General features: G+C 36.8%; 1 protein-coding gene across 1 annotated transcript in view; it reads right to left on the bottom strand.

Moving 5' to 3' along the window:
• Nucleotides 1–26,713, bottom strand: part of CRB1 (crumbs cell polarity complex component 1) — a 198,869-nt gene that overhangs the window by 140,757 nt on the left and 31,399 nt on the right. Inside the window, exon 2 of the mRNA XM_087424347.1 lies at nucleotides 1,644–2,225. Within this exon, the coding sequence (XP_087280473.1) occupies nucleotides 1,644–2,225 (582 nt within the window). The remainder of the gene's footprint in view (nucleotides 1–1,643; nucleotides 2,226–26,713) is intronic.

Genomic DNA, 26,713 nt, shown 5'->3' on the forward strand with positions numbered 1-26,713 from the left:
TAAATCAGAAATGTTTCTTGAGTTAGGTGATATTTGAACTGAGTATTGAAAGTAGAGGAGAACTTCACAGAATCTAGACATTGTGAATTGAGAAAGGACATTCCAGAGAGAGGGAAACCACTGGAATAAAAAGTGAAAACGATTCAGGGAAATAGAATGCCTTGGTGGAATGGTGTGTGGAAATATGACTAATATGTAAGGCACAAATTGTGGAGGGTTTTTAATGAGAAGTTAAAATTATTCTCTATGTAGTGGGAGTTCTCAAGCCTCTTCAGAAGGGAAAGGCACAGTTAGACCTATTTTAGAAGGATTATTTCAGAGACATTGTTCAGAACAGCTGGGAGAAGGTAGAGGCTGGAAATAGAGTCTGGAGGTTGGATAGTACTACACACAAGAGGTGATGAGGGCACGAGCCCAGGCAATGGCAACAGGATGCATGAGCTCAATGTGGAAGACATCTTGGATACAAAGCAGCAGATTTTGAAGACTGATTGTAGGTGAGGGTCGAGGCAGAGGGAGCAAATCTCATGTCAGAGCAACTAGGGATATGTCTATTTTGTAAAAGAGATATTTCCAGAATCTGTGATATTAGCAAAATGATTCTGGAGGGTTCTGGCACAAGTTTTGAAGAGGAATATTTTCCAAATAATTACATTGTTTAACATACTTGCAAAAAGAATGGCAAGACACAGAAGTAAGTATGAAAGTGTTGAGAGAAGCCAAGTCGAAAGTCAAATACCAGAGAAGCCTACAAAAGTGGCAGGAGCCAAGAGGAAAAGTGGCATTAAAATGTGAATGATGTCCCAGGTATGAGTTGGGAAGCACAGGAGAGTGGTGGGTATAAGCTAGAATGAATGAACGTGAGAAAGCATAGCCTGCATGAGTTGCCTCCTTGCAGCAGATGGCAAATCCAAAGAGTAAAGCCATACAAGAAAGAGGGTCACCAGGCAGAAACTGACCTACACGGGTAACTGACTCAGGAGGATGGGGAGGATAGAGAGGGAGCATGAAGAGCGAACAGTACGTAACCTTGTAATGAATGAGCTGTCAACTAGTTACTCTATTATTAAAATAACGTCAATGGAAACTTTGTGAATAGATAGGAGGGACTATTATTTGCTACCCAAGAGATTAAACAAGGAGTGACTTCTTTATTAATCAAATCATGATTCATCTCATTTAGCATTCTCCACCAGCCTTGCTAACATGGATCTGCTGATCCCACTTCAGCGTGAGAAACCACCAACAGGTATCCAACCCATGGCCTGCCTTCCCATGAGGCTGCAGAGTCAGACTTTGGGCACTAGAGGGCACCCTTTAGCTAGGACGAAAGGAATTGCTGTGATGAGGAAATCTGAATTGCCCTGACCTGGAAAGCTAGGTCCCATAGAGCCCACTCAGTCTAGACTGAATCTAAGCTTGAAATAATGTAGGGCTCCATTTAAAACAACCACAAGGACACAAACATTTACGCTCAGTGGATTTTCAGTAGTTTAGGAAGCTTTCCATCTGGTGGTTAATTCCTGTAAAGACCATTTTCGTAAGCAATTGGGTGGGACATAAAAAGTCACCTCTGCTTCTGTCAGATTAAGGGGAGAGAAAGCTAATTACGTCATCTGGGATTCAAGTGTAATCACGCTTACCAGAATAACCTGGGGGACAAACACAAGTGTATCTTCCTATCTCATTGAGGCACGTCGCTGCATTCTTGCAGGGATCTGAGACACATTCATCCACTTCCAAGTCGCAGTGCCTGCCTTGATATCCCGGGACACAGAAGCAGGAGTAACTGTTGACTCCATCCTGGCACACAGCCCCATTGTGGCAAGGGCTGGAAGCACACTCATCGTGATCCATCTCACAGAATCTTCCGGCATATCCAGCAGGGCAGAGGCAGACAGGGAGAACGGGGTCCTGACGGCAGACACCTCCGTGTTGGCAGGAGTTCATGCCACAGGAGCCAATGTCAGTTTCACAGGACGTCCCATTATACCCAGGAGGACATTTGCACAGAAAGCTCCTTTCTCCTGGGGTGTTCACACAAGTGGCGTTTCCTTGACAAGGACTGGAGAAGCAAGGATCTTGCACGTTGTCACAGCTTTTGTCCAAATGAGTGGCCGTGTCTGAACAACGGCAATTCCTGTCTTTTGAAAAACCATTGCACGTAGAATTGTTTTGGCAAGGATTTGAGAGGCACTTGGTGGCATTTTTATCGCAAAAGGAATCTACAAGGAGATAAAAAAATGTCCGTGAACCTTACAAATAAATGAGGATAAAATTAAAAAACTTTCTTTCTGCTCCTCATGTCATCTCAAACGAATTTACTAATGGATACATAGTTGTCTGTGTTCTAATGATGAATTTTGTCAAATGATGTCTAATGATGAGTTTTGTCATTAATGATGATTTGTCATATCTTTTCATATAGCTGCTAATAATAAAAAGTGGCTTGTTTGAGAGTCTTTGCTTCTCCTGCATTTCCCTTTCTCAGGTCTAAGTGCTGTTGAGAAATGGGGTGAATTGAAGCAACTGATAAATTGTCCTATACATATAAATTTTTGAAATTCCCATTCTCTCATGGAGGATTTTGGCATACACTTGGAGATGAGATACAAAGTTGTCTTTGAATATATTGTCTAACTTTAACACTTAAATGAATACTATAACTCGGCTTACAACTGCTTTATCACAATCACCATTTATGCTCTAAAAAGAAAAGCAAATAAAAATGAAAATATAAAAATTTAAAAAATTCCAACTGTTTACTGAAGGTCTACTCTCTGTACTAAGCATGTCAGGTATTTCATATGTATTATTTCTCATCTCCACAGCAACACAATATTATTATGCGCATCTTACTGATGATAGATTAAATCCGACTACAAGAAAACAGATGTAGTAAAGTTTATGGACTTTTATTTTTCTGAAAACTTCTCTCCTCTAGGAGTACATTTTTGAAATTCTAATTGGAATAACAACCTGTAGGAAAGCAATAATTCTATGCTTTTCCCCCCAAATTCATTGGATGTTTGCACACATATAAATTTTCCCTGATATCCACACATTATCACAGCATTTTTATTTTCTTGTATTGAGAAGGTTTATGATTTGGCAACTCAATTGTATCAGTCCACGAAATACTGTCTTTTGCACGTGGATTCACCTAATACATCACCCTCTTATTTTTACTTCCTTTCTCATAATATTGCTCACTAATATAATAGTGGGTAACGGTACAGGCTTGTAACAAAAAAAGTTACAAAATGGAGAGTTTGCTCTAATGACATGACACATAAATCAACTACTGTCAAGAGAAAGTGGCATGTAAACTTTGAGAAATACATAATGATAAATCTTTTCCCTCTCTTTCTGCAAAAAGAGAAGTGATTCTTTCTAACATGGTGTGGTGACCAACAGGGTGATGAGAAGAAATGACTGCATCGTATGAGAGTGAGATTTTCACAATGATCTTCCAAGGAGGCTCCCTGGAGGCCAACAATGTTCCTGCAGTGCCTGTGCTTAGAGAGTAGACATATGCTTATATAGTGTCAGGAAGGTTGATCTGAGAGCAAACCTTTCCTAGTCTGCATGGGAAGACTCAACTAATTGTCCTTTTACTCTAGATTTTTTTTTTTTTTTCAGATGCTGGCTTTCCTATCACATCTTCAAATGTATGACGGTCTACTAAGTGTTCATATCTTAGCTCCAATAACTCTTCCCAAGATAAGCTTTCTCTGAACTCCTCTTCTAAACTCTCATTGTTTTATTTTCTATGTTTTATATATATATAAAATAAACAATAAAACATTATATATAGATGTTAATATGAAATGTTCTTATTTCTTTGTATATAGGTTTGTTTGTTTTCTGTTTTCTTCATTAGAATGTTAGCTCCAAGGAGGAAGGGGTGAGACCTTGTTTCTCTGTATTTCCTGGGTCTATAACATTATCTGTCTCCTAGAAGGTACTCAATACATACTTATTGGAAGGAAGGGGAAAAATGTCTCAGCAGAACCATGGAAGGGTGCTGTGTGGTCATGGGGCCGGGGAAAGTGCATCAGGGAGTGTGCACCAGGCAGAGTGTCCCAGGGAGGGTACCAGGGAGAGTGTACCAGGGAGTGTACAACGGAGTGCGCACCAGGGAGAGTACACCAGGGAGAGTACAAGGGAGTGCGCACCAGGGAGAGTACACCAGGGAAAGTGTACCAGAGAGTGTACGAGGGAGAGTGTACCAGGGAGTGTACCATGGAGAGTGTACCAGGGAGAGTACCATGGACAGTGTACCAGGGAGGGTATCAGGGAGAGTGTACCAGGGAGCGTATGAGGAGTGCACCAAGGAGAGTACCAGGGGGTGTACCAGGGAGAGTGTACTAGGGAGAGTGGTCCAGGGAAAGTGAACCAGGGAGAGTGCCAGGGAAAGTGTACCAGAGAGAGTGTGCCATGGAGAGTACCAGGGAGTGTGCACCAGGGAGAGTGTATCAGGGAGAGTTTATCAGGGAGAGTGTACCAGGGAATTTCTCATTGAAGAAAAGGTACTTGAGATGTCTTTTTAAATGAACTCAAGTGAAGGAAGGGTATCATTCGCAGAAGAAAGAACAAAAGCATGCAAGGTATTGCCCCTCTCTGTGAACAATAAAAAAAAGTTTGAGAGGGTGTGGAACAGAGAATAGGGAGGAAAAAGGAAGAGATATTTTGTAGTTCAAACATCTGACAGCATTTAAAGTTCTCCTGTTGAAACTGAGAAAATAGAATCAAATATTACAAATGCTGCCCTACTAACCCCGCCATCAAGGATATTATGAATTTATGTGTTTGACTGTTTTGTTAGTGGTGATGGTGATGGTTTTTTTCCTTTCTTCAAGAATAAAGCATCATCATTTAAGCCACGAATTGAAGCATTTGTGTGGAAGGACAGACAGCAAAGGAAATTAGCATTTATATCCAATGCCCTTCCAGTGAAATTTAAAAAATAGATTTCTAAGAACATTTGTGTAAAGCATTTTAGAGATGGAAAACTAAGTTTTATAAGGACTAGGTTATTTGCACAGTGTCGTAGAGAGATGGGATTTGGACTCTGATTTGTCTGATTCCAAAGTCTGTCTCTTTTCGCTGCATTGTTTTAGAAGTTAGGATACTTATTGGGTAGAATGTCCTACTTAAATACAGTAATATTCACCTTCCAAAATCCCATGAAAGACATTAAGGGATGGCAAACAAGCACGTTGAAAAAATGCTCAATAGCATTTATCATTAGGGAAACAGAAATTAACACCCACTAGAATGGCTAAATTAACACCCACTAGAATGGCTAAATGACAAAGATTGACAATACCAAGTGTTGATGAGGATACAGAGAAAATGGAACTCTTCTTCCTGCCCTCTCTCTCTTTGTAATTGATCTTTCTTGCCTATGTATTATCAATTGTATTAGTCTTTTCAAATAATAGACTTTGGAGTTTCTCTATAAAATTTTTGTTTTCCATCTTATAGAGTTCTGCTTTTGCCTTTTTATTTTCTTAATTTTACTTTCTTTGAGTTTAAACTTGCCATTTACTTTTTCAGGTGTTCTTTCTAATTTATTAATTTGAGACTAAAAATTTCTGTCTGAGCACAGCTTTACGATTTATTATAATTTATTTTCATTATCATTCAAATAAAAATATTTTCTAATTTCCATAGTGATTTCTTCTTTGACCCAAGGAAAATCTGTCAAAATAAATTAGATCAAGTTTATTAATTGCATTATTCAGATCTATGGTATTGTTTAATTTTTTTCTACTTTTTCTCTCTGTTGAGATTAATGCCTTAAAATCTCCTATAATGATCATGAATTTTCTATTTCTACTTTTAGTTCTGACAATTTTCACTTTTATATGCTGAAGCTATGTTACGTTCACAGAAATTTAGAATGGTTACATCATCTTGCTTGTTTGACTCTCATATATTCATAATATATCATTTTTTATCTTTAATAATACATCATTTCTTAAAAGAGTACTTTTAGCATTATAAGTATTGCTATATCAGTTTTATATCTCATACATTGCTAGTGGAAATGCAAAATGGTGTAGCCACTTTGGAAAACAGTTTTGAAGTGTCTTATAAATTTAAACATTCGCTTATGTATGATCCAGCAATTCCACACCTAGGAATTTCCCTCAAGAGAAATGAAAACATAATGTCCACACAAAAACTTGCTTGCAAAATTCATAGCAGCTTTATTCATAATAACCAACACTGGAAAAAACCCCAAATAGTCATCATCTGGTAAATAAATTTTAATATATTATACACTGGACTACCACTCAGGAATAAAAAGGAACAAATTACTGATCCAGACAACAACATAGAGGAATCTCTAAAGGATGATACTTAGTGAAAGAAGGCAGACTTAAAGACTACCTGGTGTATAAGTCCACTTTTATGACACTCTAGAGAAGGCAAAATTATAACGATGGAAAGCAGTTCAGTGGTCACCAGGGAATGGAAGTGGGTGAAGGGAATTAACTGCAAAGGGGCATAAAGGAACTTTTATGGAAACATTTTGTATCATGATTGTGGTGATAATTATTAATTGTATGCATTTGACACTTAAAATTCATGAATTTTGGGGCCGGCAAGGTGGCGTAGTGGTTAAGTGCACATGCTCTGCTGCGGCAGCCCGGGCTTCAGATCCCCAGCGCCCACTGACGCACCGCTTGCCAAGGCATGCTGTGGCGGCATCCCATATAAAGTAGAGGAAGATGGGCCCGGATGTTAGCCCAGGGCCAATCTTCCCCAGGAAAAAGAAGAGGATTGGCATCAGATGTTACCTCAAGGCTGATCTTCCTCACATAAAAAACAAAAAAAAATTGGTGAATTTTATTGTATGTAAATTATACTTCAATAAATCAGACCCAAAAAATCCTACAAAAAAAAAAAAAAAAAGGACTGAAAGGAATTAAATTGTCATACACTCACAAGAGCCAGGATAGAGGCTGAGGGCATAGATAGCAATAAACACATATACACATGCACAATGCATACATGGAAGCTAGACTGCAGACGAGTGAGTAGTACTAGACTTAGCACGCCAGAATAAGCGAAAACCCAAGCCAGCAGTGAGGGAATCCCAGAAGCAGGCTGGTTCATGCCATAGAACCCTAGAAAGGTTCAGGAATTAGAGGTTCCAGGCACTTCTGAAATGATGGTGTGAGTGGTGCTGAAAATAGGACAGATGTTTGGAAACCTCATCAAAAGCACAGTTACATCCTCATTTTCCATCTTTTACCCTAGGAGACCGCATGACCGCCTTTCCCCCATGAAGGCAGGTTCAGAGAGAAGCACAGCTGCTGGTGATGTGGGAGTGGCTGAGTCTGACTAAGGGAATTAAGTGATCACCCACATACAGAATTGTGAGACACTCCCCAACCTCGTTTCCAATTCTAAAAATGCCAGCAGCCAGATTTACACCCCAAGCAGGAAATTGAATTATTTCTCTTGACCAGCCTGAGTGAAAATACTTACAGATACTGATATCTTCAATCATCTATTGAAATGACCCAGGCCAATCACTCTAGAATAAATCCTAATAAGCTACCAAGCCCTGGAACACAAGTAAAGAACTTTAAAATGGCTCTTAAAAGAACATATACATAAGAGTATATATGAAATGTACATATGCATATAGGGCATAATTATCCTTTAAATTATACTTCAATTACACTCTAAAGAATAATGATAAATGAACATCCCTGTATCTATTAATCAGCTTAAGAAACAATAGGACACCCTTATTAAATATGAACAGATTGTACGAGATTACCAGACATTTGAGGAAAACCTCTAAGATAAAACCTGAAGACCAAAACACACAATTTTTTTAAGCAACTTGGAAGAGACAAAGACAATGTAGGGAGTGGACTAAAACTTATGAAAATTTGAGAATTAATTTTCAAAGAGTTAAGATAGGATACTGCAGCAATGAAACAAGTATAAGGAGGTATCAAAATAAACCTCTAGAAAACAGAGGTTTTTGAAATTAAAAATGCGGTAGCAGAAATTAAAAAATACAATTGAGTGACTAGAGGATAATGTTAAGGAAAATCTCCTAAACACTAGAAAAAAAATACTAAGAAACTGGAAATAGGAGGTAGAAAAAGTGGGGAACTAGAGGATCAGTCATAGGGGAGTTTCAAAATGAGAGAACAAAGAAAATGAAGTGACAGCAAGGGAGGTGAGAAAAGAAAGGAGAAGGAACTTAAAATTATGACAGAAATATAAAAAAATGTTCCTATAATTAAAAACAAATAAGTTTATAAATTTAAAGTTTCTGCTAATTGCCCTAGAAAACAAATGAAAAAGTAAATCCACAGCAAAGCACATCATTTCCCTGAGGTGGGACAGAGAAGAGCTCGTGTACAAAGCGTCAGAAATCAGAATAGCATTTGCTTTATCAACAGACACATTGGAAGCTAGAGGACACGAGAACAATGCCTTAAAATTCCTGAAAGGAAATAATTTCCAAATTAGAATTCTATGCCCAGCTAAACTATCAATCAAATTTGAAGGGAAAAGAAAAATATGTTCAGCTTTCCTGCTCACTTTTCAGGAAGATTCTAGAAATATGGTCCATGGAAATGAAGGTGTAAATTAAGACAGAGAAAGACACGGAATCCAGTATACAAGGGAACTAACAAAGGAAAGAAGCAAAAAGTGTTACTAAAAATTTCTCCCTGTACTGCAGACATGCTACCAGCGTAGAGAGTAACCAGCACTGAAAGGAGCTCCAGGGAGGATGTCTCCAAGAGGAAGAATGCGCAGCCTACCATATGGAGAGGTAATAGAAAACTAAACAGAACAGTTAAAAAAACCATGAGGGGCCAGCCTGGTGGCGCAAGCGGTTAAGTGCGCACGTTCCGCTGCGGCGGCCCGGGGTTCGCCGGTTCGGATTCCGGGCGTGCACCGATGCACTGCTTGTTAAGCCATGCTGTGGCGGCGTCCCATATAAAGTAGAGGAAGATGGGCACGGATGTTAGCCCAGGGCCAGTCTTCCTCAGCAAAAAAAGAGGAGGATTGGCATTGGATGTTAGCTCAGGGCTGGTCCTCCTCACAAAAAAAAAAAAAAAAAAAAAAAAAAGGAGAAAAACCATGAATGCTCTTTCTAGTATTAATTTTGGGGAAAATCGAAAGTTGTACAAGAAAGGAAATGAAATCATAATATACTATATAATTGAAGAGAATTCTTTATAATGACAATAATAGTAATAATATAAGGATATAACTGATATCAGGAGCAGTTGAGCTGCGTGAGTGAGTGTGTGTGTGTTTGTGTGTGTGTGGTTGAGAACTGCAGGAAGGGTAACTCTACTTTTGCCATAGGAGGCTTCCAACAGATTATGCCAGTATCCAAAACTGAAGGAAAAAAAAAAAAAAAAACCTCAGCTCCATGAAAAACCATAAGAACTAGCTAGAAGACTTAAGTAGTTGCTTCTGGAGAGTGCATGTTGGGAATGAGAAGCTGGAATGGGGATGGTAAGAAGCATACTATTGTTTCCCTTAGAATCCTTAGAGACTTTTAAAGTATTACTGAATAAATTCGATAAAAATATTTCTTAAAGCAAAATAGGTAGATTGATAACCTGGTCACACACACTACCCCCCATCACTTTGTTTACACCTGCGCTTTGAACGATATTTTCAGTACTGGTTCCGGACAAGATCATCCATCCAGCACATCCTTTCACTGGGTCTCCTCTGGGGTGAATGGAGTCATTGGCACCACTTGCACAATTCGCTGCCTGGGGTTATGGGTGTGTCCAAAGGCGAGATGCTAACAGGCCCTCTTGGAAATGCAGCTCGTGACCTAGACATTACTAACTGATGCTTCAGCTGACTGTACTAAACAAGCAAAGACGACTGCCTGTCAAAAAATATATAGTTCAAATATATAAGGAAACTGCAATTGACTGCCTTATTAAAAATAACCACTTAGCCAACTCAGGAAATAAAAGCAAGACTATACACAGACCAATGATGGGAGTATCATGGAGTAAGGGTGACGATTATTCCAGTTTTGCACACCCAAACTGAAAAAAAATCTGTCATACGTATTATTATATTGTACCTAGTACAATATGTGTACACTCAGCGAACAATAATTTTCATAGTGATAATTCCTTTAGAACAAGACTTAAATGGACACAGACACAAAACCTTATTGGACTATTTAAAATTATAATTGGAATTTAATTCCCGGAGAAATGACTGTAGGGAGTTGTGTTTCCAGCTTTCATATGAGGCTCAGACACAGCGTGAGAAACTTTACTGGATGTGGAGTGTAACTGATATTTTCAGAACAATTTATGTAGCCTGCCAAATTGTTTCCTTGCAGTAAAGTTTGCCATCTACTGGATATTATAAGAAGTTCTGGAAGTGGGTTTCAGACTTTCTTTTTTTTTAAGTGCAGCAAAACTCCTTTAAGGAAAAGGTCATGAGTAATCCCAAAACCCAAAATCGGAATGTGGACCAGCTCAGGTTGGAGAAGGTGGGGAGATCTTGCAGCCCAGTTACTCAGCCTCTTGCCCTTTCTGGAGACATCTCCAAGGAGAGCCAGGCATTGAGAAAAGCAAAAATCTCTGTTCAGGAGAAAATAAAATATTTTATATAGTTACTGTAAGCAATTCTTTTTATATTTGCTATTTTGGTGTTGCTAGAACTAAAGCATATTTAAAAATATATACATATAAAATGATATTAAATATATCATAAATATTAAATATTAAAATTTTAATGTTAAAATTAAAATATATTTTAAATATACATTTATATTGTATATTTTATATAATATATATATATTTTTTCTGAGAAGTAAAAACTGACTTGACCAGTTTTAAAGATGAACACCCAAACATCAAACGCATTTATTTTGTGTGTGTATATTTTCTAATAATTCGATTTACTTGGAAAATTGTCATATTGGTAATTTAACTTAATTATAAGATGGTGTATTACATGTTAGCTCAGAGCCGGTCTTCCTCAGCAAAAAGAGGAGGATTAGCACGGATGTTAGCTCAGGGCTGATCTTCCTCACACACACACAAAAAAGATGGTGTATTTATTCAAAGCAGTGAAACACTACAAGGTGATTTCAGGGAAGAGCATTTTAGTTTCTCAGAGATTATTAGGAATAGTATTTATTGATGGTTTTAACGCACTTATCTATGAAACAGGAAGGTAATTCTCTGATTTAAAAATCATCAATCCAGAATCTGAAAATATCGTCAAGTGGTTTTTTATTATCAATATTTTTGGCAACTTTTGTATTCGCCAACCATGGGAGATTTGCCAGACAGGGAAGGATGGTGCAGTGGTGAGGAGCTAAGACCCTGAAGTAAACACACCCGTAGGGAGCCTGGCTCTGCCACTCATAGCCTCAGTTTCCCCAGCTGCAAAAATAGAGAGAACAGTAGAACCCCTTCTTAGGGTTTTCTTGAGGATTAAGTCACTAGATTTAAATGCTTGGCAGACATACCATAAGTGCTCCGTAAATATTAGCTCTTATTGTTATAAGATGTTTAGAGATCATTTTGGGTTCCTAATAGAAAGTTAACCGGATTACTGTGTTTTTTCATCAAACTACTGAGACATGGGCAGCGACTTAGGGAAGCTGATCCTTGAGATGGGAAGAGGATATGCTAGCTGCTGTATGGACTAATTTTTTAAACATGCAAAGGCACAGTTTTTTCCATTTTAACTCTATATTTAATATACATTTAACCTAATTTCACTTAAATAAAACTGAGAGAGGAATAAAGGAATTGTGAACATAAAATTTGATATTCTCAGCAACGTCTACTGAATGGTTCCTGATATTCTTTCATATAAAAGATATTTTCCTATAGATGAATTAATAAGTAAACATTTACTAATGAGTTCTTTTGTTGTTGTTGAGGAAGATTAGCCCTGAGCTAACATCTGTTTCTAATCTCCCTCTGCTTTATATGTAGGTCGCTGCCACAGCCTGGCTGATGAGTGGTGCAGGTCCGCGCCCAGGATCCGAACCTGCAAACCTGGGACTCCAAAGCAGAATGTGCCAAACTTATACATCACGGGTGCCGGCCCCTACTAATGAGTTGCTTTTATTTTATTTTATTTGCACTTTTGTTTTGCTTTTATTAAAACAACAACAAACTCTAGTGTCTTTTTTTTATGCAAGAGCTTTATTTACATTTTTATTTAGCTCACTAGAATCAAATGAGGGTAGGTATTCTTATTCCCATTTTGAGAAGAGAAAACTGAGGCTCAAAGAGGCTGAGGGACTTGACTAAGGTCATAGAAGTGTCAAGTCATTGAAGCAGGATGAGAAACCAAACAGGATCTCGGTTCTCTACACCACATCTTGCTACCTATAACCCAGCGGTTTTAAACTTTTTTTGATAATCTGATGAAACTTTAAGTATCTCCCCAGGAAAAATGGCCATATCCACATATCCACAAAATTTCGCATATAATTTCAGGGTCCACCTACCCTCTGAAATCCTTACCCAGGCTTTCAGGTCACCCTGCTCTAACTATACCTATTACTGAATGAGGCAGAAAGCATACACATACTATATATGTACATATAATCTTTTACTAATAGAAGCAGCCCTTGAATTTGGTCACTTTCAACTGGGTGAAAATCTCTTAGTAACTGAAACAAAAAGACAAACGACATATTACATTCTAATTGATCTGTCAACATGTAACGTGCACAAACTCTAGTGTCTTTACATGGACTTTTTGTTTATATCCTTGATATTTTTAGAATTTAATATAGATGTCCGTATTTTATTAAACTACATCTCAAAAGCCACTATTGATTTCTATGAATCAAAACAGCCATGGACTTACTAAAGAGGACTTAATTCAGCCACCAAAGAAAAATTTATTCTTTATTCAAGATTGACTGTCTCCTCAATTCCATTCAGAAATTTAGCAGATTGGATGGCCCCTGACATTTTGGTGAACCACTTAACAATCTCAATCATAGTTTGGATTTCAAACAGCTAATATTTGGGATGTTCCGGGTTCAAATCACATCCATAATGAGTTGCTTTTAGAATGAAATAGAAGGTATAAACACTGCTACTGGAGAGAGAGCAGTAATTTCCAGATCTAAGAATTTCAATGTATAAGAGAAAACTGGCTGGTTGAATTTTCATTATCCTGGCTTTCTGGAGGGAATAAAATTTAATTCCAGGGTTGGGGGCCAGGCAGGAGGAGGAGGAATGTGTGCAGGAGGGGCACATCTTTATTCTGGACATGGCCAAAATGGCTTGCACATCGTAGGTAGTCAATAGAAATGTGTTGAATAATGAATGAGTGAGCAAGAAACCCTGAATTCTCATTTAAGCCTTACTGTGAAGTTCTTACTTTTGCCTTTTTTGATAAAATCAAGCAGAGCAAATCATCGGGTAAATGACTGACTTTGATGTACGATGTGATACGATCCACGAGGAGCAGTTAAAATAAGAAATAAATGGGCTCTTTAAGACCATTCCTCTCCTTTGCATCCCTATGGCCTCTGAAAACCTAGGCATTCACCGTCTTATATGCAGTCATTCTACATACGTGGACTTAAATACTAAATTGAGGCCAATTTAATGTAATGGCAAGAGTACAGTTTTACGGTGAGACATGTTTAAATGTTAGTTCTGCTATTTGCCATGTTCGTGATTTTAGCAAAATCATGTCGCTGAGCCTCAGTTCCCTCATTTCTAAAGGAGATAATACATAGTCTTATGCAGAGTGTTTAAGAGCATGGATTTTGAAGTGTGGGTTTAAATCCTGGCTCCACAACTTATTAACTCTGAGTTTTATTACGATACTTAACACCTGTGCCTCAGTTTCCATTTCTGTAAAAATGATACCTACCCTTAGGTTTATTGTGGAGATTCAACTAGTTAATGAACATAAAATGCCTGACAGTGCTTGGCACAAAGCGAGCATCATCAGCCATTATGATTACTGTTGTTATTACTGTTATTTCATGAGGGGTAAAAGAGAGAACATACATAAAGTTCCCTGTAAAAAATCTGGAATAAAGTAAGTGTTTAGTCAATATTATTTGTCTTCCTTTTCAATGCAGGGTCCAAAGTATACACATCTTGGTCCCCTTCTATCGATTAGCAAAGTTCCATGTACATGGCTGGTGCTTGGTAAATGCATGTTCACTAAATGAATAAACCCAAGGAAAATGAGACTATATGATATTGGAAAGAGAATTTTGAGTTTTGGGAGTTCCAGGAAGTACAAGTTTACTGTCAGCACACATTCTCTGAGAATCATACCTAATAACCCAGGCAGGAGCTCAATGTCACCAATTGCACATTTGCCAGAGTTCACCCACATGCAAACTCTGCAACACGACTTCTCTGCTCCAGCCAGGAAGATTGTGGCCAAGTTCATTGGCATCACCTGTGTCTCAACACCCCTGTTCTACTGTTATCTCCCCTACAGAGGGTCCACGGCCTCAGTAAGGAACTTTTCCAGAAACATATTTTAAATCCCCTGTATATGGTTGGCATTTTGGTTGGTGCTTTTACATACAATTTCTGATCATCAACATCATCAAAGATGAAATCAGGGGCCTGCTCTTCCAAAGACTTCTTTTGCTCTCAAAGCTTTCTCATGAGAATAAAAACCTCTGGGTCCTCATCTACACACTACACACCCTACACATCTGAGCACAGGGTCTGGGTTGGATCAGGTGTCTGTCATTAAGGTTAGGGTGATGGACCAAGTGCATCCTGCCTCTGGCTGCAGAGACACACACACACCTCATAGAAGATGCCCTGCCCTTTGTCATCCTCAGAACATGGCCAAATAATGCAAATTGTGAAGGTCCTTTTTACTAAATGTCAATTACTGAAAACTTTAATGAGGGTCTAATTATGTTCCTTTGACATTAAATTCGTTTAAAGCTAATCAGACCTGGACTCTCTGACCTTATTATAATCTGTGTATACTTTAATAATGACAGGCTTTTAAATGACCTCTTTTACTTATGGAATAGACTTACATTTTCCTAGCTTCTTTGCCTCTTCTTTGTGTGAAATTCTCACAGTGAAGCTAAAAGTGCTTTAAATGAAAAGAAAAATAAAAGTTTTTTCCCACTCCATAAAGCCACCATTTTTCTAAGTGATCAATAGATGTAATTTCAACATCAATTATAAGACCATTGCACAGAGTAATTTAGCTACATGACAATTTCATTCTAAAGGGGGGCCTGAATGTTTTACTATTTTCTATTAGGTTCTTATCAGAATGTTAAGTAAGTATATTACACACAACTAAGGTTAAAGAAAAAAATAAAATTGGTAAAATAAGTGAAAATAGCCCTTCAAACTTTAGCTCATTCCATCGTATACGAAAATAGTTTGGACAATGTAAGAATGAAAAAAATTATAATAACTAATTTTTCAGTTTCATTACTGATATTATAAAAATTCCTCCAATTTATTGCTCCCTGGGATAAGTGCATAACCCTTAGCGTCTCATTTAATCCCTATAGAAAAATTAAGGGGTTTGAGGTATTATAACCATTTTATAAGTAAGAAATTTAAGGTCAGGAATGTTAAGTAACTTCCCCAAGGTTGTGCAGCTAATACATGGTAGATTAGGATGCCAGGAAGACTTCAAAACATTTATTTGAAAAAATCTAAATGAAAAGGAAGACAGAATCAGAAAACAGATACACCTAAAAGAGAATCTAGATGAGCACTTAATAAAGTTTCATATGAACCACTGAGGGTCTCATTAAATTGCCCCGTTCTGATTCAGCAGTTCTGCGGTGAGGCCTAAGATGTGGCATTTCTAATAAGCTCCCAGGGGATGCTGATGTTGATGCTGCTGGTCCATAGACCACCCTTCACATAGCAAACATCTATACCCTCATTGTCTAATACAAGTACAACGTGAGCCACCTGTGTAGTATTAAGTCTTCTAGTAAAAAGTGTATTTAAAAACTAAATTAAAAAGTAAAAATAAGCAGATAAAATTAACTTGAATAATATATTTTATTTAAACAAATATAACTGAAACATTACCATTTCAATAAGAATTAGGGTTAAAAATTAACGAGATATTTACACTTTTTCATACTAAGTCTGAAATCCACCTGTGTGTATTTTAGACTTACAGGACATCTCAATTCCAGCTAGCCACATTTGAAGTGCTCAAAGCCACACATGATGAGTGGCTATTATATTAGACAATGCAGATCTTGACAGTTTTCTGATATTTCTGTACAGGGAACTCACGCCTAGAAAAATAATAAGTGGATACAACTATGAAAAAGACATTAGTCCTCTAGGATTTAAATTATCTTCTTTTATGACATGATTATAATAGTAGCCATGAATAAAAATACTCCAAAGTACTTTTCAAGAGTTTGTTTATGATGATATATATTCAAATAGTGCACATCCTTAGAAACCTGCTTTTTCCATGAATCTTTCCCATATATTTTCATGCATATTGATCTCCTGGCCTGAGAAGCCACAGAACTTATCATTGTTAAGACACAACTTCACACTTATCTATGTTTTTACTAAACTGTTCTCCATTTATGTATGGAAACTTTTCTTCACAATTAGCAAATGAACTCTTTAAGTTCAGGAACTATAATATATGCTTCTTCAGTATGTCTATATGTATCCGGTTTCCGTCACACTTTGAATACTATCTCCTGAATGGTGCAATAAATACATGTTGATAGTTTGCTTGGCTGATTAGTTGGTTTTACCCCAGGGAAATTTGTTCTGCTCACTACACTTGATCAGAGAGAGAACGATTTGTTTCTGTCGAGTCACTCTAAGCTGTGGACCTGATTTGGGGAAATCCAAGGTTACTGTGGTTACTTGGAAGCCACCGTGAATATATTTCATTTTCTTTTTATTCAGCGACGAGCACCACAGCACCGACTGCAGCAAGTCCAGTGCTGTGGTGCCTTTGGTCCAGATGAGATTGGGAAGAGTTCACGAATGGCCCCCTGCCCAGTGTGTGCTGGCACATGCTGTGCTGAGCGGGGCCTTGGTGCACACAGACATGCCTGGCTCATCTGCGCAGCCCCATGACCCACAGAGAGAACGGGTCTTGATCTTCCAGGGACCCATTTGCCAAACTCTACCCCAGAAGGCTATGGCAAGTGCATATGTAATGAATTCTGAGGCTTTGTTACTGAGCACACAACACCCGGGAGATGAGAATCCCACAGCACTGTTTGAAAACTCGGAGGGAGACACATGGTTGCAGACATCCTTCTGAGAGTTGAAAGAGAATATCTCATATGTGGAATTGGAAGCTTAACTGAAGAGAAAATAATAAAAGTATAGGGATAGCTCTATTGTAGAAAATGCATGGAGATGAACTTCATGTGAAGATATAAGACATGGTACCATAGATGAAATCACTTTTTTTCTAATATGCCGTTAATCACTTCTTCTAGGAAGACATGGCTATACCTTTGCACTTAAAATATTTGGTGTGTGTGTGGGGGCGTAAGTGGGGAAAGAAGAAAGATAAATTCAAGCAAATAATTTGTTAATTTTAAATCAATAAATTTAAGTTAATTAATATTTTAATAACAGTGTTTTTATTTGATATGATCATTTAGTTTTTTAAATAAATCCCATATATTATTCATCATGGTCTATACCTCTAGTATCCAGCATAGAGTAGATAATCAATAATTCATTATGGAACTGAACCAAGCAAGCTTAATCCCCATCTCCCTAAATTTAACTGATTGGGTGACTAAACTTCAGCTTTCCATATTTTTTTCTCTTGAAAAATTATACCCAGCTTACCACCATCTAGTCCTGTCTCGTTTACCTGTCATAGATTCCCATTGATCTTTCACTTATAAGGGGCTCCTGAATGACACTTATGTATGAAATGGGAGCTTTCCTTTTCTCCATGTCATTTTTTGCTATGCTAAAACTTAATAAATTCAGAACAATTTCAATAAACTTCCTTTTATAATATCTAGTAAATAATAAGTTAAATAGGAGCCACGCCTAATCTGAAGTGCATTGAGGGTCACAACAAAGAATGAATATTCGGCTCCATTCCTTAGAGCAGAAAGATCATCAACTATGGGGGAGCCCAACAGGTGTGATAACAGTGAAACGAGGTTTCACTAGAGGAAGGGCCTTCAGGTGACCTCTGAGAGAACTGATAGATGTTATGGTGAGGAATATTTACTGCTTTTCACATTTTGGGGTAATACAACGAAAGAAGTAGCTTTAAGAGTATTTTAATTTCGTAATGCAGAAAGAGAGTAAGGATGCGATCAATTATTTTCCAAAATGAAGGAGCCTAAGATCCTACCAGCTAGAGTCAGGTCTTTATAGAACAATTAAATGTTTAATCTTTACAAAAGAAAAGCATTATGTTTAAGGTTTCCATCAAATAAGCCAACTAATATTTATCCTCCAAGAGGATGCTAATCCTGTGGTATAAAAGGGGTTAAGAGACCCTTAAAGAATCTATTTATTTACCTCTGGTCTATTTCTAAAGCACCCTATCATGTTGTTATAGAAACCACTTGTGGCTGAAAATCTCCCATCATGATTATTGCTATAGTAACCACCAAAAGACAAGAAACTAGTTTTTCATCCATTTGCCATTGTCCCCCCTACCCTCCTCGCCAGACAGTTTTGCTTCTAAATGCTTCTATGTTGCTGGAAACAAAAAAGAAAGAAGAGTAAATATATTTAGTGCGGAAGAAAAAAGAGAGAGAGCGAGAAATGAGGACACACAAACAAGAAAGAAATCCAAGGTATTTCATTTATACTTTAGAGAAAAGAAATTACAATTAGGCAAACAAACCAGCTTTTAAATTGGTGACCAAATCTCTATTTCCATCTGTTCAGACTCAAAGTGAGTAATAAAAATTAGATGTAAAATGTTGCTATTCTCATATTCTTAAAGCCATCATTGGACAACTCAGAGAATTTCCCAATAGAATACACGCCTTTGCCTCGTGTTGTCTCTCCTGGTTTAAGTAAAATTAAATATAAATAGTAATTTTCTTGTAATAGTTTCTCAGAAGATATTATTAGGTTCTAACACGGTATCACGTTTAAAAAATCATGCTTTGATAACCATAATTTAATTCATCTCTTTCCCCTCAAAAGGGCAATCAATTTTAAAATTCTCATATGATATTAAATTTTGGTACTGTTTTGTGTAAAAATGGCCTACATAAATTAACCAAACAGGATTCTTTCTTTACTTTCTTGCTGCAGACTTCATCTTTTTATACGAATTACTTTGTCTATTAATGAGTAGCAAATTTGTTAGTAGAACTTCATGATTTTCAGTTTTAAAATTCTAGCAGAAACACACAAAACTGACTTTGAAATAGTTTGAAATCAGAGTTTTTTGAAACAAAACTCCTGTGCTGAGAAGATGATACAATGATGATGATGGGAATAATGTTTAAAACCTTTGTGACTCCAGTGAAGATCTTAGAAATATCTAGGGCTCCTTCTTAGGTCAGAATCTGAAGCAATGATGTATTGGATAGGAAAAGATATTGCGAAATCAAAAGCTAATCTTCAAAGACATGGAGTCAGGATAAACACTATACACTGCTATTAAACTCAGCTCACTGCTGCTAACCTCAGTCCACCTCTACAATTATCCTTTTAGAATGTCTAGTATGAGGAACAAATGTTATTTTCTAAACATTTTATTTGAAAAGGAATAATTCAGATTACTCAAAGGAGCATTGACCATTTTCAAGATACCAGAGTATACCCAAAACAAACATAAAAATGCAGCTAATTAATCACTCAGTTAAGAGCAAGTTATTTTGTATAAACTGAACCACTCAACACATTGCACCTGAAGGTTATTTTTAATTAAATAAGTTCTTCAGAAAAATCTAAGCAAATATTGGAAGTTTATTCAAATACTCCTTTGCTTCAGCTGGTTGTCTTCGTGTGGGTATTTAAATTCATGAAGCATAATTCCACTCTTAGAGAGTCGATATCAATGGAAAAATTAAATGCTGTTCATGATACTTTCCTCCACACATGTGGATTTTTGTTACCCTCAGCACTTTTTGCTTCCCATTCATAGCTTTGGAGCTGAGAGAAGAAATTCTCTGAACTGTGTCTTTGGCTGAACTGTGTTGACACGGTATTTATGGTCAACTCCAAGCTTTTCCAAAGTGGTTACAATACAATAATCAACAGCGTATATGTGTCAAATAGTGGGTAACACACAGGAAATTTTAATACCATTTTGTGTGTGATTGAAGACGAGTTTGGCCATTTTGACTGAGTCAGTCAGAATGCTTTTCTGTGATTACTCAAGACAACATAAAAGATGATACTCACTGTGATACCAGATAGTGCACATATCTTTCTTACCTAGTCCAGAATTGCATTCTTCTTACACTCGAACACATCATTAAACCAATTTGTTTTTTCTGTTTAGTAAGCTCCTACTGAGTGTCTAATAATTTTATCGGGCAGCTGCCTTTCACCAATGTCCCCTTCTGTTCAACACAGAGTGGCTGGCATAGACTTGCCCTCCTGGTGTAAACAACTAAGAAAAGTGAGAAATATACAAGGTAACTATTTTCAAGCATTGAACACAGTTAGTGCAGAACTATGATTTGTGTTAGAAATGAAATAAAGATGCCTATGATCTCCTGGGCTTCATGCTTGAAAGGACGTTATTGCTGATGGAAGTACAATCAGAGAAGCAGCAATATTTCTGAGCTGAGGAGGATGAGATCAGAGTCATAGGCTGCAGAAGCAATTAGTATTTGCAGGTCAGAGCACCAGAGAACAAAGAGACACTCAGATGATGGACCAAAAGATCCATTATTCATCTTGGGTTTTTGGGAGGCTTACCCGAGATCATCTGCTGAGAGACTGAGATAAATTAAAATATAAAAAATTAGACAATTGGGGTTCCAGGCCAGCCAGAGTAGAGACACTTCACTGAACATTTCAAGTATTGAGAAACCAGAAAGGCCTTGCTTTATGGAGTAAGGACTACACCACAGAAGAAGGAAGATGCCATAAGTTCAAAACCAAAATAGAACCACTCAAAGAATAAAACCAAAATTTATAGGGAAAAAAATAACTTTTTTAACTGCCTCCCAGAACAAATTTCCACATCCTTCAAAGGAAGCTCACGTAATCAGGAACCCTTTCATTTATCATCTAAATATCCAGCATACAGTAAAAAATTAGTAGACATGTGAGAAGCAGAAAAGTGTGACGTGTAATCAAGAAAAAATAGTCAACAGAAATAGATATTGAGATGACTCAAATGTTGAAATTAGTAGATAATAACAATATTTTCAAGGACTTAAAAGGATGAACATGAGTAAACAAATGAGAAATCTTAGCAGAGAAATGAAAACTATAAAAAGGGCCAAGTGGAACCTCTAGAACTGAAAAGTATAATATATGAAATGAAACCTATTCTTGATGGGCTTAACATTAGCCTGGAGCCAGAGAAGGAAGGATCCATGAATCTGAAGACAATTATCACAAATTACACAATTTGAAAAATGGAGAGGAAAAAATATTTTAAAAAATGAACAGAGCTGCAATGAACTGTAAGATGATTCCAAACAGGCACTCATTCATGTAATAGGAGTCCCAGAGGCAGAAGAAAAAAAAGAACAGGGAAAATAAATTTGAATTAATAATGACCAAAATTTCCCCAAATTTAGTGGAAAACATCAACTTAGAGATCCAAGAATCTTAGTAAACCCTAATCAAGGTTAATAGAAGGAAAATCATACCTAAGCACATTATCCTAAAACTACTTAGAACAAATATCAAGTGAAAAGGCTGTAAGACACCTAAGGATTGAGGAGAGGAGACAGTTACACTGCATACAGACGAACAGATTGATGACTAACTTCTCGTTAGAAAAATATGAAGGTCGGTAGACAATGGAACAGAATCTTTGAAGTGCCTAAAGGAAAAAATCTGTCAAGCTAGAGTTCTATACCAGTGAAAACATCCTTTAAAAATGAGAGTGAAATAAAAAAATATTCAGATAATCAAAAGCTGAAAGAATTCATCAGTCACCAGCACATCTGGTTCTTCAAACTGAAAGGAAATGATATTAGAAGAAAATGCACATCTATAGGAAGGAACGAAGAGCACTAGAATTAGAACACATTTCAGTAAATACAAAAGCTTTAGAAGCTTTTGTGTTAATTTCTTTGAAAGAAAACTTACTGTTTAAAACAAAATTAATAATTGTATTGTAGGGTTTACTCATACATAAATGTAAAATGTATATCAAAAATAGTATGAAGGACAGAGAAGACAAATAGAATTTACTGTTGTAAGGTTATCACATTTCATGTGAAGAGGAATAATATGAACTCTAAGTGGACAGTGATAAGTTAAGATACATACTGTTATCATAAGAGCAGCAATTCTCAGTGTGGTGCATGGACCTCTGGAGTCTGGAGATCTTTTCTTAGGGAATTCGTGAGGTGAAAGTTATCTTCATAATATAATTGACACATCACTTTCCTTCTCTCTCTTTTTTTTTTTTGTGAGGAAGATGGGCCCTGAGCTAACACCCGCCAATCCTCCTCTTTTTTTTTGCTGAAGAAGACTGGCTCTGGACTAACATCCATGCCCATCTTCCTCCACTTTATATGGGATGCCACCACAGCATGGCTTGACAAGTGGTGTGTTGGTGCCCACCTGGGATCCAAACCGGCAAACCCCAGGCCGCCACAGCGGAGCACACGCACTTAACCACTTGTGCCACCAGGCCCGCCCCCACATCACTTTCCTTTTACCCTGTGTTGTTACTTGCCTTGAAAGTTCACAAGCAGACAAAACCAATCAGAACAACGACTACCTGTGGGATGCAGGGATTGACTAGAAGGTAGCAGGTGGAGTATTTTCGGAGTGATGGAAAGATTTATTATCTTTATTGTGGTGTTGTTTATATGAAGGTATATATTTGTAAAAATTCATCAAATTATACACTTTGAATCTATGTATTTCACTGTAAATAAATTTTACCTCATTAAAAGAATATGAAAAATTCAATGCATCTAAACATAGACCAAGAAATAATGAGTCATTTAAAAAAAATGCTAGTAATTTGCTATATTTCTGCTTGACATTCAAAATTAAGTTAAAATACAATATTTTCCTCTTTAAATGATTTAATTTTCTCAGTTTAAGCCATAGTTGATGAATAGCTTCTAGAGTTTATAAAAGAAGTGGTGTCAAAATTAATGGGCATTTTCTTAAAACTGCTTAGTGTTTTAGAGTCCAATTCAATCTCTACTTTTCCACACAATATTGATTCTTTTACTATTTAAACAAACATTTTATAGTATTTAAGATAAAAAATGAATACAAAATTTAGTGGTTTTTTAATATCATATTTGATATATGAAAATAATAATATATGTATGTAATATGGTGCTAAACAAAAATTTGTGTCCCTACACCCAATTTAAGAAATAAGAGTTCTGGTCCAAGATGACAACATAGGAGGCTTCTGAACTCCCCTCCTCCCACAGACACACTGAGTGTACAGCTAGGCATGGAGCAATTCCCTCTGAAAGAAATCCACGAAATAGCCGAGTGACTCTTACACATTGGGTGAATGAGGAAATACCCACATCAAAAACAGATAGGAAAGACTGAGACACACTCTCACCATAAACCTCACCCCTGGCACAGTGCCATACATTTAGGAGCCAACTCCCAACTCCCAGCTTCTCCCTGAGCAAAGGGTTTGGACACTACATCTAGTGCCCCAACATTTAAGACTCCCATCTGAGGGATGAGCCCCCAAAACACAAAATACCTAGCTCTGAAAACCAATGGGGCTTGTATTCATGAGACCCACAGGACTATAGAAAAAAAAAAAAAAACAGATCTTAATGGGTTCCAGAAGACTCAGTATGGCTATTTCCCCAGGACTCAGTAAAGAGAAAAGAGAAAAAAAACACCCATCTCCCAGTCTTTCCCTGGAAAGGGTCCAGTTTCATACATTAAAAGCTGCTGCCTGAGGGTCAGGCTTGGAGGACTGAGACCATCACTGGAGACCAGGGAAGACTATGGACACCTTCCCTGCCCTCTCTCTCTAGCCTGCTCCAAGTCATCAGTGTCTCCCTAGAAGGAGTTTGCATACACATCTGGCAGCCTAGCTTTTGTGGCTGCTGCCCAAGGGATGCACCCTTGGATCACCTGGCTCTGATAGCCAATGGGGCTTGCATTCACGAGTCCCATAGGCTATAGCAAACCAAGAAGCAGTTCTTAATGGGTGCGGGAGTGCCCCCTTGTGGATGTAGACACAGGTCAAATCACAAAAGAAGAGAACAAGAGAGAAAAAAAAGGAACAAAGGAATAACAAAACAACCAGAAAACCATGAACAAAATGGCAATAGTTAGTCCATACCTATCAATGATTACTTTAAATATAAATGGACTAAATTCTCCAATCAGAAGACAAAGAGTGGCTGAATGAAAGTAAAAAACAAGACCCAACTATATGCTACCTATGAGAGACTCACTACAGCTTTAAGGATACACAATGAAAGTGAAGGGATGGAAAAAGATATTCCATGCAAATAGAAGCCAAAATAAGCAGGGGTATCTATACTTATGTCACACAAATATATTTTAAGCCAAAGACTGTAACAAGAGACAAAGAAGGTCATTATATAATGATAAAGAGAGCAATTCATCAAGAAGATATAACATCTGTAAATATTTATGTACCCCACATAGGAATACCTACATTTATAAAACAAATATTAACAGAAATGAAAAGAGAAATTAACAACAATAAAATAATTCTAGGGGACTTCAATACCCTACTTTCAGCAATGGATAGATCAGCCAGCTAAAATCAATAAGGAAATGTTGGACTTGACCCATACTTTAGACCAAATGGATCTAACAGACATTTACAAAATATTCCATCCAACGGCAGCAGAATACACATTCTTCTCAAGTGCACATGGAACATTCTCCAGGATAGATCATATTAATAAATTTAAGAAGATTGAAATCATATCAAACATCTTTTCTGACCACTATATATATATAAAATATTTCTTCTAATTACCTTTTCTTTTCTTTCACTAATTTTAGCTGTGCTATTTAATGAATCTATTACCCTCTTGAAACTGAACCAGACAAAATATTGTGGAAGGGGGTTCATGCACTTGATATACTAAAGAGAATAAAAATATAGGAATACTACTAAATGTTGCTATGTGTAATTTTTGAAGAAACACAGTATAAAAGCACTTTCTTTTCTTTTATTTGAACGGATAATGGCCCTATTTTGTAGCCGTACTCTGTTTTTTCTACCCAGCAGTGTTTTATGAATAACAGAGGTTACATACTTGTTTGGTTTCTGTGGTGGCTTTCTGTGTTTTATTGAATAGCAACTAATAAACAGTATGTAGTTATCCTTCCATCCTAAGTTTATTTTTATATTTTTATGTTAAAATAAAATGTTGATGTTAAAATTTGTTTTTCATCTTATCAAATGTAGAGCAGCATGCCTAAGTTATATTGACTATGGGAAATCTAGGGCATGGTAATTGAGCTGTCACTTGCAGAAAAGAAAAGCAGAAAATACGAGAAAAGCCTTAGCTTATACTCAAAGTTGCTTTGAACATCGCTACATAAATGATTTTTAACTTATTTTAAGAAAATTTCCGTGAAAAAGAACCTTCAATCTCTGATAGAATTAATAACAACCACAACAAAATCTCTTTAAAGCTTCCAGTCATTAAAGCAACTTCATCTAAAATAACCCCAAGTATTTAAAAATTTATTCTTTTTCTAAACAACTATTTGTACTTATTCTTATATGACATGTAATCTATAACTGAAATTGGTGAGAGGTTAAAGATACTTTGGTAATCCAGTTAAAGTGTCGAAAACAAAGGCTGACCTCTTACAACTAACTATACATCCCAAATAATGCAACTAAGACTCCTTACTTAAGGAGAATCAAAAACTACCTCAAGGATATTTGTTTCCTAATTGTTTTAAAGGAAGAAAAGAAGCATTTGTTCCTTTTCTTAATAATAACTATCATCATCATAGTTCACATTTCTTGAGGACCTATTATATCAGGCATCTTAAAGTTTAATCCTCATAACACAATTAACAGCTAAATCTTACTATTCTTCCTATTTTACAAAGAAATATACCAAAGTATCATCATACTAAAAATCACATTGGCAACAACAGATAACTTTTATTGAGCACAAACTCTTTGCTAGTATTTTTCTAAGCACTTTATGTAGATTAGCTCATTAAGTCTTCAGAATAATCTCATGATGTAGAATCTATTGTTATTTTCATTTTATAGATGAGAAATAGTAGACCGGAGAGTTTAAGTGACTTGCTCAAGATTATGTAGCTGGTAAGTGGAAGGGCCAGGTAGAGAGAGGATCAGGAATATTCTCCAGGTCATATGGTTAAGTTACTGTGGGTCAGAGCCTGACACAAGGCTTGGGGCTCTTGCCCACTGCACCATAATTAGATTATTAGATTATGAGTAAGTCACCATCCCCTAGTGTACATTAGCTACCCATCAAGGATAGTTTACAGACATTTCTGCTCATATTTTAAATTTTAAAATAATTTAAACAAAAAAAAATCAGCATTTATTGAGTACCAACTGTGGTCTGGACATGGATATC

Source organism: Ceratotherium simum, chromosome 36, assembly GCF_057802395.1.
Source record: "Ceratotherium simum simum isolate JZ-2026a chromosome 36, ASM5780239v1, whole genome shotgun sequence".
Classification (NCBI taxonomy): domain Eukaryota; kingdom Metazoa; phylum Chordata; class Mammalia; order Perissodactyla; family Rhinocerotidae; genus Ceratotherium; species Ceratotherium simum.